The sequence below is a fragment of the Acartia tonsa genome, chromosome 6 (assembly GCF_053477335.1).
Source record: "Acartia tonsa isolate MP-2025a chromosome 6, ASM5347733v1, whole genome shotgun sequence".
NCBI lineage: Eukaryota > Metazoa > Arthropoda > Copepoda > Calanoida > Acartiidae > Acartia > Acartia tonsa.
The window spans coordinates 31,468,590-31,483,753 of record NC_137265.1 but is presented as its reverse complement, the minus strand read 5'-3'; the positions used below and the strand labels follow the sequence as shown (position 1 = coordinate 31,483,753).

The 15,164-nt window shown below is 31.5% G+C and overlaps 1 protein-coding gene across 1 annotated transcript in view; it reads left to right on the top strand.

Annotated features, from left to right (window-relative positions):
- LOC145323064 (uncharacterized) overlaps nucleotides 1-14,038 on the top strand; it is a 29,914-nt gene extending 15,876 nt beyond the window's left edge. Inside the window, exons 6-18 of the mRNA XM_080165446.1 lie at nucleotides 1,049-1,123; nucleotides 1,677-1,745; nucleotides 2,378-2,447; nucleotides 3,618-3,744; nucleotides 4,615-4,686; nucleotides 5,469-5,541; nucleotides 5,984-6,070; nucleotides 6,493-6,580; nucleotides 7,340-7,396; nucleotides 8,688-8,764; nucleotides 9,128-9,188; nucleotides 10,046-10,155; nucleotides 13,964-14,038. Coding sequence (XP_080021572.1) covers nucleotides 1,049-1,123; nucleotides 1,677-1,745; nucleotides 2,378-2,447; nucleotides 3,618-3,744; nucleotides 4,615-4,686; nucleotides 5,469-5,541; nucleotides 5,984-6,070; nucleotides 6,493-6,580; nucleotides 7,340-7,396; nucleotides 8,688-8,764; nucleotides 9,128-9,188; nucleotides 10,046-10,155; nucleotides 13,964-14,038 — 1,041 coding nt within the window. The remainder of the gene's footprint in view (nucleotides 1-1,048; nucleotides 1,124-1,676; nucleotides 1,746-2,377; nucleotides 2,448-3,617; nucleotides 3,745-4,614; nucleotides 4,687-5,468; nucleotides 5,542-5,983; nucleotides 6,071-6,492; nucleotides 6,581-7,339; nucleotides 7,397-8,687; nucleotides 8,765-9,127; nucleotides 9,189-10,045; nucleotides 10,156-13,963) is intronic.
- The last annotated feature ends 1,126 nt before the right edge of the window (nucleotides 14,039-15,164 follow it).

The following is a 15,164-nucleotide window of genomic DNA, read 5'->3' as shown; positions in this document are numbered from 1 at the left end:
TTTAGGTCAGGTTAAGTTAGGTTAGGTTATAAACTTATAATGGGTACTGGGTTGCCTGGAAGGGTAAGGCCTCCCGCGCGGGATAGACATAAAGAATATAAAACTAACCTAAACTTATTTTCATTTTTTAAGTTAACGGGTGATGTTAATAGTAATTTATTTAAATTATAGCAGTGTCCAAACTTCTCAATCAATTCTTTTGTTTAGCATCATTGTGGATGTACTTTAATTTATTTTCTTGTGTCTTATCCCTAAAGATTTCTGGATATATTATAATTTTGTGTAGAATTTTGCCGGACGGAAGGACATACCTAGTTATATAGTCGCTAAAGTATTTCTATAATTTGATGGTATATATATTGACATACATTTAATTAGATTAATGACTGAGCTAATGGCCAATTAAAACAGAGATGCAATTGTCAAATCCTATATACATTCATTTGTTAATTTCAGCTTCGCCCGAGCTTCTAGGGGCTTTGAAAGATAATATAAGATATTACTTCAAACCCTGATCCTAAACAAATAGTTCAATTTTGCGAAAATTTCTTTCTTTTTGTCACGCAAGCGGATTTAAATTTAAAGGCTGTCGAGCCCTGCTTAAAATCCCTAACTGATATTAGTTTTGCCCTTTAGTATTAAGATTATTTTTTTTTTTGGGGGGGGGGGGGAGTTGGACTGTTCTAGAAAAACAGCCTTCTTCCATCAAATAATTATGAGCTAGTCGAGAAGGGAATAAAAGTTTTATGAAAAAAAACGACCTTCATTTGTTGGCTTACAAATTTCATAGACTTTATTTTTGATTGGCTGGTTTAAACCTTTAGTGTTAAAAGTTTAAAATCAATAATTATACTTTAGATAAGGAGTAAATTAACGTAATTGGCACGGGGGGGCCGGGGGGGGGGCATATATTTACAGTCCATTATCTTATCCCTTAAATTCCTTGGGATTATTGTCCTCTCATCTTTCTTTCTTTTTCTTATCCTATAAGTGTAAGTGTATAGGATATGGGATAAGATGATAACATGATCATATTTTAAATTTTTAGGTATTGCTGCTTAAATCCGCTGAAATCTCCATTGTTGTGAGACATGAACAAGAATGGGACAATACAAGAGCAGGAACAAATACTTAAAATGTGGAACCTGGAAGTAGAAAGAAAATTATAGAATGTAGATGTCCTTTAACCACCTATGTTAGCCTATCTTTAGTCTCTATTAAGAATTTTCATAAAAAAAATACTTTGAAATTTGTTCTTTAAAGGTTCTACGATTTTCTACCTTGCTACCTGGTTCTAGTGGTGGGGACCTTTTATTGTCGTTTGGCAATTTTTTTATGTTCTTTTGTTGTGACTTGGCTGTGTTATTATATCCGGCTGATATTCAAGGACACAATTGAAAGTCGGCACAGGATCCAAACCCCGTGAACGTACTATTATTTTATTTTAATTTTCTCTCCATAAAAGTAACCTGAATCCCTCCTAGAAGTTGGAAAGAAGCCATAATTGTTGGCATAACGGTAGCTTAAAAAGGCAATTTAATAAACGTTGCCTCATTTTGCCTCCCCCCCCCCCCCCCCCCATTTGCAGTTATTCATTTTACCTGAGCTGGATCTTTAAATGTGTAGCCGTTGCCGTAGTCGTAGACTACACATTAAAAGTATTGATCTATACAGGAGCCTTCGAGCACTTATATGAGTTTCACCATACTTGTGTTGATATCAAGACTGTTAACCATGATGACAAGGTAAAACCCTTTGGAACATCTACGTTATTTATGATAAGCCATAAATTATTTAGAACTCGAATTTTTGGACATAAATCATTTTAGCAATGTTTAAAATAAAATATGGTACACCTCAGTTAATTCAATGAGAGTTGTGTTGAATTAAATTCTAATAATAAGTTAAGTGTATTTTATTTGAAAGTCTTACACACAACTAGTTTCTATGAATCTATACCCTTTATAACTTTATAGGGGATTTGTTTAGGCTTATGTCTCATATTTATGGAAATTGTCATAAATATGAAAGCAATATGGATTACTAATAATATGTAATTTCATTTTCTGGTATTTATCATAAAGATTGACAAATATTTATAAAACAAAGGGTGAAACATGTCTTATATCTTGCCATTTAATTTTTTTATTTTTAAGAAATTGTGAAAAGAGCAAGATATGATTTTCTTTATATAAATAAAATTCTAGTATGATTTAGCCACTGTACTGGTTAATAAAATCTACAATAAAATATTTCCTTATTACAGAATCATTTAAATAAACTGAAACTGTTTCTAGGCGAAGGTATTTCCCCTAATATTACTTTTAGTTTGAATGTATAACGCCTGCTATTGCTTAGATTAAATTGAAAATTGTAGGGTACTGAATGGGAGCTGATGGCATCAGGATGTCTGACAAATCTACTGGAACCTTATCATCTAGATACAGGTATATAACACAATATCAGGAAGCAGCTTAAATTGCATATAAAAAATTACCTCTTCTATATGTTATGATAAATTGTTGAAAAGTTTGGACACTACAAGTTGGAACGAAATCAATCAAAAATTTTAAAAAGTACACGTAGTTTTTGTGCGAACGAATAAGATAACACAGTGGTAAAACGTTGAATATCAGTGTGATTTACAGTCCAATGTTCGCTACCTGTGGGCCGTCCCTTTCGCATTATATCTGCAAACTGCTCCATACCAGCCAAAAGACAAAATGAAAAATTATTTGGAGAAACTAGGCAATTAGAAAACTGTTTCTCGAATTTAATCGAATCCGGTGGATAGGAACCGTTTCTCATCCATACGAAAAAACTATGTCTAGCATCGTATTATATCTAGCTTTCTACGAATATAAAAATGTTCAATCATAAGATTAAAACCAGTTTTTTAGCCCGTATTTTCGGCACCTCGGGGCTAAAAAAACTGGTTTTCATCTCATAATTGTACATTCTATATCCGCGGAAAGCTGTTTATAATACGATGTGAGAAATAACTATTCCAGTATGGCTTCAAAAACGGGTAATATCCGCTAGATTAATCTTAAAAATCATGTATCGTATCTTATTAAATCAACTACGAATATAAAAATGTACAGTCATAATATTAAAACTAGTTTGTTTATACCCACAAAGAAATTTTCCGGCATCTCAGGTCTAACAAAACTGGTTTTAAAATTATAATTGTTCATTTTTATATCTGCAGAAAGTTGTTTATAATACGATAACTATTCAATCATAAACCTTTTAAGATTATTTCAGCTGCGCTACTGATGGAAAAAATTGTATTTATTAAATTTTAATTAGTTTTGAAAAGTTTTATTTTTCAATTAATAGTTTTTAAAATGTTATAATATTTGGATGAATAATTGATTGTGTTCTATTACAGGATATTATTTATATACTTTTCAATGCTTTTAAAATATCTAAAGGATAGTGCTTTGTTTAAAACTAAATGTAAGTTTTAAAGATTATCTTTTACTAAAAAAAATTTTTTTTAATTCTTAAAAGTTCGACATCCTTCCCTTCCCCCTCTTTTATATGCATTAAGAGACCCCTATGGTTGTGTAGCCGCTATTGATATAATTTGATTGATATTATTTATTTGCTAGGTTTAGATGCTGTTACAGAAACGCCAACAACAGCTGAGCTGCCACCACCTCTCGCTGCTATTACTGATCAAATGGAAATCAGTACAACTAACAAACCCACCACCATTCAAAATATCACAGCTATAAAGTAATAATTTAATTTTTTTCCACTATGGCTTCCAAACCGATTAATATCCGCTGGATTAGAACCGATTCTAAGCCATACTGAAAGATCATGTATTGTATCCTATTATATCCAGTTTTCTACGAAAATAAAATGTACAATCATTATATTAAAACCAGTTTTAATCTTAAAATTGTTCATTTTTATATCCGCGGAAAGCTGTTCATAATACGATGCGGTGAATAACTATTCCTGTAATATACATACTTACAAAGATACTTTTTTGTTTTGTTTTGTTATTACATTACACTTTCTTTACAGCATAATTGAATTTTCTTAGTTACATTGCAGGTGTTAAGTATAGCTAGACAACAAGCAGGATTAAGAAACATTGTAGCGAAAACTTTTTAATAAACCAGGGATTAATTAATATGTATACCCCCCCCCCTCATTTAGATAAACAAAATTATCCATCCTTTAGATTAAAATTATTGGACTAAAAGCTTGGACATTCAATAAAGATTTAATAAAAGTCAAGCCAGCAAATAAGGGAATGTGCTAAAAAAAACTTTGGGGACCAACAGTTTAATTTACAGTCTAGTGTTGCTTCCCTCTTAGCATTAAAATAAAAAATGTACTGAATTGAAATATGCTCTAACTATTTTTTTCATTTCCATATACAAGGCTAATCCAAATGTGCTTCTTAACAGTTTACTCTTTTTTATCTATAGAGTTTTTTTAGTTAATTTGCTTATTTTGACAAAAAGTATAAAAAAAAATTGAAAAAACTGTGTTTAATTTCTTTTTTTTCAAAAGAAAAATCTAACAAAGAATATAATTTGTTTACTTAAATATGACATTAAACTATTAAAGCATTATAATCTTTTTTTCTAGAAAATGCTGCAAAGAATATGAAATTTTGAATGAGAAGACTTTACATTGTTCAACACAAAAACAGAGTTCTAGGTAATTTAATCTAGGTTTTTAAGCTTGGGTTTTAACATTTAATTTTTTGTGGAAGTAATAGATTAAAACATTCTGAGCTACTCTGTAATTTACTTTATCTTTCCACCGTCTGTCAGTCTGTAACGATAAAGGAATGAAGATAGAAATTTTCAGTAAAGATTACTATGGCATGTGCGCATCTTATCTTGTTTTGTCAGTATGCCTGTCGTTCATGCTTTAAAAGACATAAAAAAAATTTCATCATTTTTTTTCATTTATTATTTTTAAATTTGAATTTATGAACTTTAATCTTAATTACCAAAGAATTTTTTGTCAAATACTTTGTTTTAGTCAATTATATTATCTTTCTTCTTATTTATCTGTCTCATTATCTAGCTATCTATATATATATTTCTGTCTATCTATCTTTCTCAAATCTATATTTCCAGAACTGACCCCTGGATGCCAGAAGGATTTGTAGTTTTCTCTGAGGCTCAAACCTTTAACGACAGGATAGCAATGCTATTTTTTTAAAAAGAATTCATCTGTAAACAATAGTTTCCCTCAGATCTTATTTGGACCACATAGGAACTTTAAAAATATTTTTTTTATTTTTTTGCTTTATGTAGGTTAGATTAGTTAGGATAAGTAAAGAAGATATATTAACTTGTAGGGATTATCACTACCCCCTCCCCCCCCCCCCTCGGGGGCTATAAATGCACTGCTTAATTCTAGGAGAATAAAGATATAACCATTTTTTAATATAAGGAATCTTGAAATATTTAGAATTGCTATTTTTAAAGGTTTTTGGACAACATAAAAGTATCTTATAACAACCTTATGTGCCCACAAAATTTTAAACCAGTCGCCCTAAAGGTAATATTCATTAATAGACATAGAATATATGGATATTGAGACAGAGGATTTTTGTTGTTGTCAATCTAGGTTGATAATATAGTCCTGAGATATTGGTCAGTACCTTCCTCCTTGGTCAGGGCAGCGGATTGGGTAAAATGTGGTTAGCCTTATATTAGCCAGCCGGAAGAAACATTTTATCAGGGTATTTCCAATATCCACGTATTTTATGTTCATTCATTCATTAAAAAGGTAATGTAATAATGCAAATGTTTTTTTACATTAATTAAATATAAATTTAGGTCTGCTAGGATTCAAATTAAAAAAATGGATTTTGGTACAGTAAACTTATATTGTCAATCTCAATGTAAAATATTGAAATGATTTTCAAGCACCATTATTGAGATATTGTACAGCAAATAACATACTCCAAATGCACTAATTTAATTTAATTTAATTTAAGGTGCATAATATTCGTGTGAATGGAGGAGTAATGATTGGCAAGGAATATTCTGATTATACTTGTATTGATAAAACTTCAGAAAATCAGGTACATTTTTCTTCAGATGATGTAGATGGTTAGAAATCATTTCCCCGTGACTGTAGCTAAACACGTTGCGCATCCTTTCGTCTTTGAATCTCGGCGTAAGACGTGTCATAGCTAAAGACAATAAAATTGTACCTACTGCTGCTATGTCAGATAAGAGACATTAATATAAAGAGTAAGGAGAAGCCTTGGCCAAAAACAGGCGTGACTCATTATAATGCTAAGTTAGGCTGTCTGCAATAGTTGGGACGCAGTCTAGTTCATGTTTTACAAATTGATGTTCTTTTTAATAACCTATCTATCTATTTATAGTTTATATAGGAAAATAAAGAAAGTACATATCTGTGCATGAAACAATTTGTAATGCAAAATAAACTTCAAATCTAAATTATTTTGTGAGTTTATAATTAAATATCTATGTATAGATGTATGGAGTATTTTGTGTAGCTCCTAGATGTACAAGCTGGCCCTGTGTTAACAAATGCTGTCCTATGGATATGCTTTTCAATAAAGGTAAAAATATAATTTTTAATACTTGGGAGGAGGTACTTTCTAGGTGGGTTACTGCCCCTTAACCTACTAAAATGGCTATAAACCTATGTGTAGGACAAGTAGAGAATTTATAAACAATTAGAAATCATTTTTTTAGACATTCAAATAAAATACACTTGCTGTTGAAATATTTTTTAATTCCCTTGTTAAACTTTAGAATCTTATAATTATTTTTCTCGTATTCATTAGAATCCGGTGGATAGGAACCGGTTCTCATGAATACGAAAAAACTATGTCTAGCATCGTATTATATCCAGTTTTCTACAAATATAGAAATGTACAATCACAAGATTAAAACTAGTTTTTTTAGCCGGTGCCTTCGGCACCACGGGGCTAAAAAAAACTAGTTTTAATCTTATAATTGTACATTCTATATCCGCGGAAAGCCGTTTATAATACGATACGAGAAATAACTAATCTCGTATTCATTCGAATCCGGTGGACAGGAACCGGTTCTCATCAATACGAAAAAACTATGTCTAGCATCGTATTATATTCAGCTTTCTACGAATATATAATTGTACAATCATAAGATTAAAATCAGCTTTTTTAGCCCGTGCCTACGGCACCTATGGGCTAAAATCTGGTTTTAATATATAATTGTACATTCTATATCCGCGGAAAGCCGTTTATAATACGATGCGAGAAATAACTATTCTTTAATTTCTTATAATTTTCAATCAAACCTAAACTCAATGGATCTTATCATTATTGTTTTAGCTTTGAATTGTGTTTATCCTGAATCCACAGAAGATCTTTGGAGATTTGATAATTCAGGTTTGTTCTAATAATGGATATAGAATACGTAGATATATTGACAGGGAAAACTTTGTATTCATTTTAAGTTACTAAAATGGACCTCATTTATAGGTCAGTTCCTTCATCCAGTAAGACATGATGAGATTTGGTAAAGGGAGTTGATTATGATCGTTATTTTAGCCAGCTAGAAGTATTACTTTATTAGAGTACATGAAAATCAGGTGCAACCTCCAATCAACTTTATATTAATATTCTAATATTCAACTCTTTTGCTTCTATACAAATAACCTCTCTATAAGAAGCATGTTAGAGTAGGAGTATGAAATATTAAAAAAGCATTAATCTCAGGGCTCGGCAGCCGCGTGTAAGCATCAGTGAAATCATCATATTATAACTTTAAAATTCAGCTGGATGTCTAAACCTGTTCCCAAACAGACAATATTTTTGTATACAAGCGGCTTATGCGCGGCTAAAGCGCGGCTGCCGATTATTTAGTGTGAAATTCTGGTTTTCGTAACTCGTGAAAGAAGAGAGGAAAAGTTTTATAAGAATACCAGAATAATGTAATGGATAAATAAGTAAATAAATATACAAATAGAATTTATCGAATTTCTTAAGTATATCTACTATTTATAGTTTTTTTTGCAAAAGATTTGGTGCAATCATTCAGATCTATACATGGACCATCTATCTCCCCCTCCCCCTTATTATTTAAAATTTTGGTAAAGCATGCCTTGCTTATAATATCCCCTTCGGTGGGCCATAACCCTGAGAGGACCTATCCCCCAGAGGTTGATATGCTTGCGACCAAAACTAAGCATTTTAAAACTATTTTTTCTTTCTTTACAAATTTTTTTGTGGTCCATATGCAATATAAGGGAAATCACTAAAGATTTTAAATGTTTAATGTTTATGTAAAAAGATATAAACTTATTTCTTAACATTCAAAATATCAAGAATAATTATTCCATTAGTAGCATAAAGAAAAAGCTGTCAATTTTGAAGTGTTGTGACAGAAAAACGTTCGAAATATTCTCTATCATATAAACTTTAGGGACTTTTCACTAAGAGTTGTTGGGGGGGTTGGTCCACCTACAGATAAAAAGAAGAAAAAAGTGTTTTGAGATGGAGTTTTTTTCCCAGGAAAAGGTGTCAACACCTTTCCCCCCCCCCCCCCCAGAATAGCCTAAATCCTTCCGTGAACTGATGCTTTTACATCTACGCGATTTTGACAAGTTTACAAAAATAGACAAACAGACCTTATAAGATGGTAATACTTTTTGAACATAATAGTCCTTGTTTTATCTAGGTTCCTCGCTGAATGTATCTTATAACCCCAACCTGGTGAACTTATGGAACCTGAGTCATGACCATGAACATCTTCAGGTAAACCGCAAAACAATGTCTGTCCATCTGATCTTGGTAACCGCTGAACCTATTGTGCTTTACTCTTAAGAAATTTTTAAAGAGAGTTATAAATTCAAACGCTTTAAAAACGAAAAACCTTCTTAAATCTTAAAATCAAATTGTGCTTATATAAAACTTAGCTTGCAAAAAATTGTCTGCACTTTTAGTTGTCTACAATTCTAATCTACATTAGGGGTAATTTTGTCTATCATCAACAAGCAAAATAATAGAGTATTAAACATAAAAAAAAATCCTGCAACATTTTTACGTCTGTTTTAAAATTTTATTTTATCGTTGTGTTATTTTATGAAAACCTATATTAAATATGAATTTTTTTTATAGGTGTACAAATATTCCAGAGAGAATTTTAATATAACTACAGATGGAACTCTTTATCCTAAAGGTAAAAAGCAAAATAAAACATTTTTTTTTCTATTGATATCATATTAGAGAAATTCCTAGCTTCATGTTTATTATATCACTTGAAATCAAGTCATAGAATAAGGAGGAAATTCAAAAAGGAAAGAAAACGAAGTAGCGGGTTTCTCCTATTTCTGACCAATGCAGAGGGTAAATTTCCTAACACTGCGGGGCAATCATTAACATTTACCTAACCTAACCAAACCTTTAATAACCTATCAAAAGCTACTGTGATCAGGAAATTCTGTATGATATGGCCCATTATCATTATTTTTCAGAATTTTAAATCAATTTTTAGTTTGATGTTGCTTAACTTTAAATAACATTTACTTGTATTACGAACAAATATTTGGATAATGGAAAGAAAACAAAGTAACAGGTTTCGTCGTATTTTCATATTAGCTTTTTATAGGTTATTTTAGGTTAGGTTAGGTAAATGTTAATTGTTACCCCGCAGTGTTAGAGCCCCTCTCAGGGCGCTAGAATTAGGAGAAAAGCTACTGTAAAAATACGACGAAACCTACTAATTTGTTTTCTTTCTAAGATCAAAATATTTCTTTTATTAGATATGTATGTACCCTTCCTAAAAGTTGCTATCGAGCACTGAAATCCCTCCCTTTTTTTCTGAAATGACATGAAATGGGAATAGTGAGTGATTTTTCTCCTTGCCTACGAATTATCTGAAAAATTAAATAAAAAAAACAGAATGGAAGAGGGGGTTAAAATTATTTACCCATAGACTAGAATATTATTAAAATTTCTACCGTTGTAGTTTAGATCTGTAAATGTTCAATTACGTCTGCTTTTGTAGGATCTTTATGTTTTAAAAATATATTTTAGCCCAAGGCCTTCATTCAGAGTACTGCATTGAAAACAGTATTCTCCACAATTCTACTATTCTTACTCTCTTGTTGATTGGTAACAAGCAGGGAACACCTACAACATCACAGGTAATAAAATCAGATTTTGTGTAAATTTTTCCAATAGATTTATTATCCTATTAGTTGATTGGGGTGGGATTCTCCTTTGATTCCAAGTGATCACCAAGACAACCAAAGGCATCCGCCTACTCTAACTATTTATGTTGCGCACCTGACAGTGTTGCCGTATGAACCATTTTTAATGTCTTTAGTTATGACACGGTGTCGACCGAGATTGGAACCTATCACCTCCCCGACTACGAGCGGAAGCGCTAAGTGTTGAGCCACGGTCGCGGGTTTTTTATTACACTAGATGATCAATCATTATTATATGTATAAACACATTTAATTTTTTAACTATTTATTGGTGGAATACATATGTTTCTCTATAAAAATAGATCATCAGTTCCAATTAACCCTTACAGATCGGGCCCCTATTCCCACCTTAATAGATCGGGGGGGGGGGGGGGGTCATATTGACCCCCCCCCTCTATCTCGGCTTCTGTTACAGATAAAGACGTAAAATTTTTTTCTGGTGGTTCATGTGTATTTTTAGAGCAAATTACTTTTTCTAGTCATAGCAGTCAGGCCGCTCCTTAGCCGCTTTTTAGCGGCCAGCCGCTAAATTTTAAAACAGCTGTAGAGCGGCCAATTTTGCAGCTAGGATGACCAAATTTTAGGACGAACTTTTATTTTTCATAACAAAAAAATTACTTTTTCTGATCATCGCCAAAAAACAGCAATTAACGGAAACCGCCATTTTCGGCGGTTACGGCGGTAAAACGGCGGTTGCGGCGCCAATTAATATTTTTATCTGTTTATTATTGCTCAAGGATTTGCCAAAAAAATTTATAGGTCTCTAGCTGTAATAGAAGCCACGATATTCATGATATATGTCTGTAGTAAAAGCCGGACAAAAATCGGTCATAAAGTCGGTCAGGGTGTGGTCAAACGGTCATAACACCACTTTTCTCATAAGGTCATTGATATCTCAGTATTCAACAAAAAAACTTTTAGGTTTCTATCTTATATACAAAGTCATAATGTAGAAATTAAGAATTATTTAGAATTTATTTTTAATTTTGGTGCTACCCAACCGACTTTGACCGGACACCACGACCGACACAGACCAGATATCCTAATAAAATCAACTCTTGCCGACGTATAATTACTAAACTTAAAAAGTCATGAAGTCACAACTCTCTATCTTACCTACAAAAAAAATGACATTGAAAAAATAGAGGGGGGGGGTCAATATGACCCCCCCCCCCCCGATCTGTAAGGGTTAAGATGTATAAAATAAGAGTTAAAAAGATATATGTCCATGCATTTTGAATCCTTTTTAAAGACTAAATGAGAAAGAAGTGTTAGCAAATTGTGCCCCCTGCGGGGTTTTTTACTGCCTATATCCTCTTGGGGTTGGGGGGGGGGGGGAATTAGCATCTTTATATAAAAAGGGGGAGGTGTTTAAAGGGAATCTTTAAATAGACAAAAATAGGTCATATTTATCATTTGCAGTTTTACAAATTAATACATATTATATAAAAAAAATACTGCTTTGAATATGTTTCACGTCATGCACTTTGAAAGAAGGAACTTTTCTCTGTGTGGACACTTGCTGAAGATTTCATTTCTGGTGTTTAAAGTTTGTGTCATAATAATCCAAGTCGAACCAATTTTAAATGCATATACATATGATATCATTTTTATTTATCCTAAGAAATTCAACTAGCTATGAATTACGAACTATATGAATATATAACTGCCCTTAAGTACAACTATTTGTACACTTTCCATCCAATAATGTGGTCAGATTGTTACTTTACTATGTTCTTATTAATCCGATACAGGGATTGATCATCTAATTTCTATATTTATTGTTTATCAAAAAAAAACTCTGCTTTTCTACAAATTATACCAAGATAGAATTGAATTTAATTTTAAAAGAAATTTATAATTGTAAGTTATGCATTCTATTTATAAAAAATGTTTTTACCCCTCACTAGCTTAGATTTACTTTAAGTTTTTATGAATACAATTAATTTAACTGTACAAACCAAATTTATTATGAATTTAATATAAAATTATTTCAGACAATTTCTGGCTTATACAATTTAATCTAATTGATTTAATATGTTTGATATAATGGCAAAGTTTCATTTATCATTCAAAATTTGTGTCATGCATAAAGGGTTCACACATCTTAGATTCACTCTCCTTGTTAATCAATAAATTGAGGGTCTGAAAAGCATTTTTGGTAATTCCACTATAAGTGCCCCCCCCCCCTCCTCCTTACCTTCTTTTGAAAAATAATGTTTATTTTTTACTTAAGATCTGGTTAAGTTAGGTTATATTAGGTACATGGTAGCCTGTAAGGGTTTGGACACCGCAGGCATAGGAACTGACTGCTTGGGCCTTATTTTCAATTTATTACAAAAAATATTCGGGTTCATAGAGCTATAGTTATCAGGAATCCATATTTTAGGGAGGATTTGGTCTGATTAATGTTCAGGCTAGAATAGACGGTTTATTTACACTCCAACAAAGCAGTTTTCTACTTCTATGATAGAAAAAAATGAAATGAGGAAAATAGTTTTACCCTTCCCCAAGTTTCTGAGAATAATCCTATTATTGTACATAATATAATTTGATTTAAAGTAAATGTTGTATAGAAAAAATGGATATATTATTACTTGGATAATACGACAGATTTTCATGTTCTCTTATAAAGTGAAACTTGTACTGGGCTAAAATAGTTCCCCACTTTCAACCCATTTATACCTCCTCTCCCCTCCTACGGGAAAGACGAACTGACCAATAAACGAGTTCAATGCAAGCTAAATTGACGACCATTTTTCCATGTCATAATATCCACGTATATTATACATCCATTATAGAAAATTATTATTCATTGTTGTGAGTCTGACCTCTGAAACATACATTTTCCATAACAATATTAAACAAATTATAAATTAAATGCCTTGAAAGTAAAACATTTTAAAAAAAGAATTAGCCAACAAACTTGAAACAAAAGATGGATAATTGTTAAATTAGGTTGGTTTTCTTTTTTAAGTAAGATTTCCCCCCCCCCCTTCCCTCCTTTCTTCATTTAAACCAGGATGACAACATACATAGATAGACAAACACAACAAAAAATGGGTATAGTCCCTTTCGTAACATCGCACATTATGGGGCGATTCTTCGTATTTTTCACAGTAGCTTTTCTCCTATTTCTAGCCCCTGCGGGGGGCTCTAACCCTGTGGGGCAATCACCTAACCCATTATAACCTAACCTAACCTAAAATAACCTAAAAAAGCCATTTTCAAAATACGACGAATCGCCCCATATAGTGCGATGTTACAAAAGTGACGATTCCCCAAAAAATCAACAGACAAATTAAGTCTTGTTAGTCAAATTGAGTAAATAACAGGAGCATCAAAAATAGGTTTGTTTTCCAAAAATGTCTTTTTATGCAAGAGGCAAAGTATGGTTATAATCGTTCTGTTTTGTAAAATTTTTTCTGGGTGTACAAATAAACTAAAGAACAATTTAACGAGATTTTTGTGTTCTTAACATTGAAAACAAATATTTACACTAAATTACTTTTTTACAGTATATTCGCTGGATTAGAAATGGCTAAGAGCAATACTGAAAAATAATGTTTTGCATAATATTTAAGACAACTTTCAACGTATAATAAAATAAAAATAAAATTTATGCCAGTTTTGTTAGCTCTTGCATTCTTCCCCTCAGGGCTAATAAAATTAATTTTATCTTTTTTATTTTACTATCCACGGAAAGCTGCGATAAATAACTATTATACTATATTATTTTTAGAAAACTGATTCCGGGAACAGCTGCTACAATATCAGGAAAACACATTACGTTTTTTTAGTATTTACTTCATTTTGACTAAGATTTTTTGGCATATCAACTCTTTAACTACAAATTCAGTAAGTCCTATACCAAAAACTGTCCATAAATAGCACAAAGATTATAAACTAACTATATTTTAATTTAATATAAATTAAAACTTAATGTTTTATTTGGTTGATAAAGTTTAAATAAAATAGAATATATCTATTTACTTACAATTACATTATTTTTGATTTGTAAACTCTCTCAAACAATTACAGTATTATATTTCACTACAAAGAAAGGATAAAATTTCACACTGCTCTCGAATTAAAAACAAGTTAAAAGGAGATTAAATAATAAAATGTTATTAAAATCTAAAGCATTCATTCTGACAAGGAGTTTAACCTGCAAAATCTGATAGTATTTTACCTTAGGTATTTTTATACAAAATGATAATAAACAAGGATGACAACATCCATAAAAGCGAAGCACTGAAACGGTAGGACAAACGGACATTAACACTTGTATAGTATCTGAACTGAAAAATCGGAACATAAATGTATAAATGTCGAATCAAAATTGTAGGTAAATTTGTTGAAAAACTGCTTAAAAACAGGATAATGTTTATGGACATACTTACATTTTTGGACTTGATTATAGAGTTGCTTCGCTTATAATATTGTTCTTTGTTGTCCCAGGAATCAATATACCAAAAATCAGATCAAACGGATAATTAAAACACTTGAAAATATATTGTTAAAAAAGTAGAAAAATCAACATGTTTAAAATGGACGTACGGACATTCTGGTAATGATTATAGAGTTGCTACGCTTTCTAAATCGTACCCAACTACTACAGGAATCATCATGCAAAGTTTGAAATCGATAGGACAATTCTAACATGCCTAAATTAACGAATAAAAGCTATCTATCTCGGACGGACGGACGGACGGACGTACGGACGGACGGACGGACCGACCCTAATTATAGAAAAGCTTCGCTTTTAAAAATTTCCCCATGGAATCCCCATTAACTTTACCTTTTACCATTTTACTTTTCTTGTATACTTTTCTTTGTGCGTAATACTAATCATCATCTTTTATTATTTTCTAGCTGTAAGTGATTTCTTGCTGAGGTAGTTAAAATTTCAAATGTAACTCTTTTAGTAACTAATAAATGTT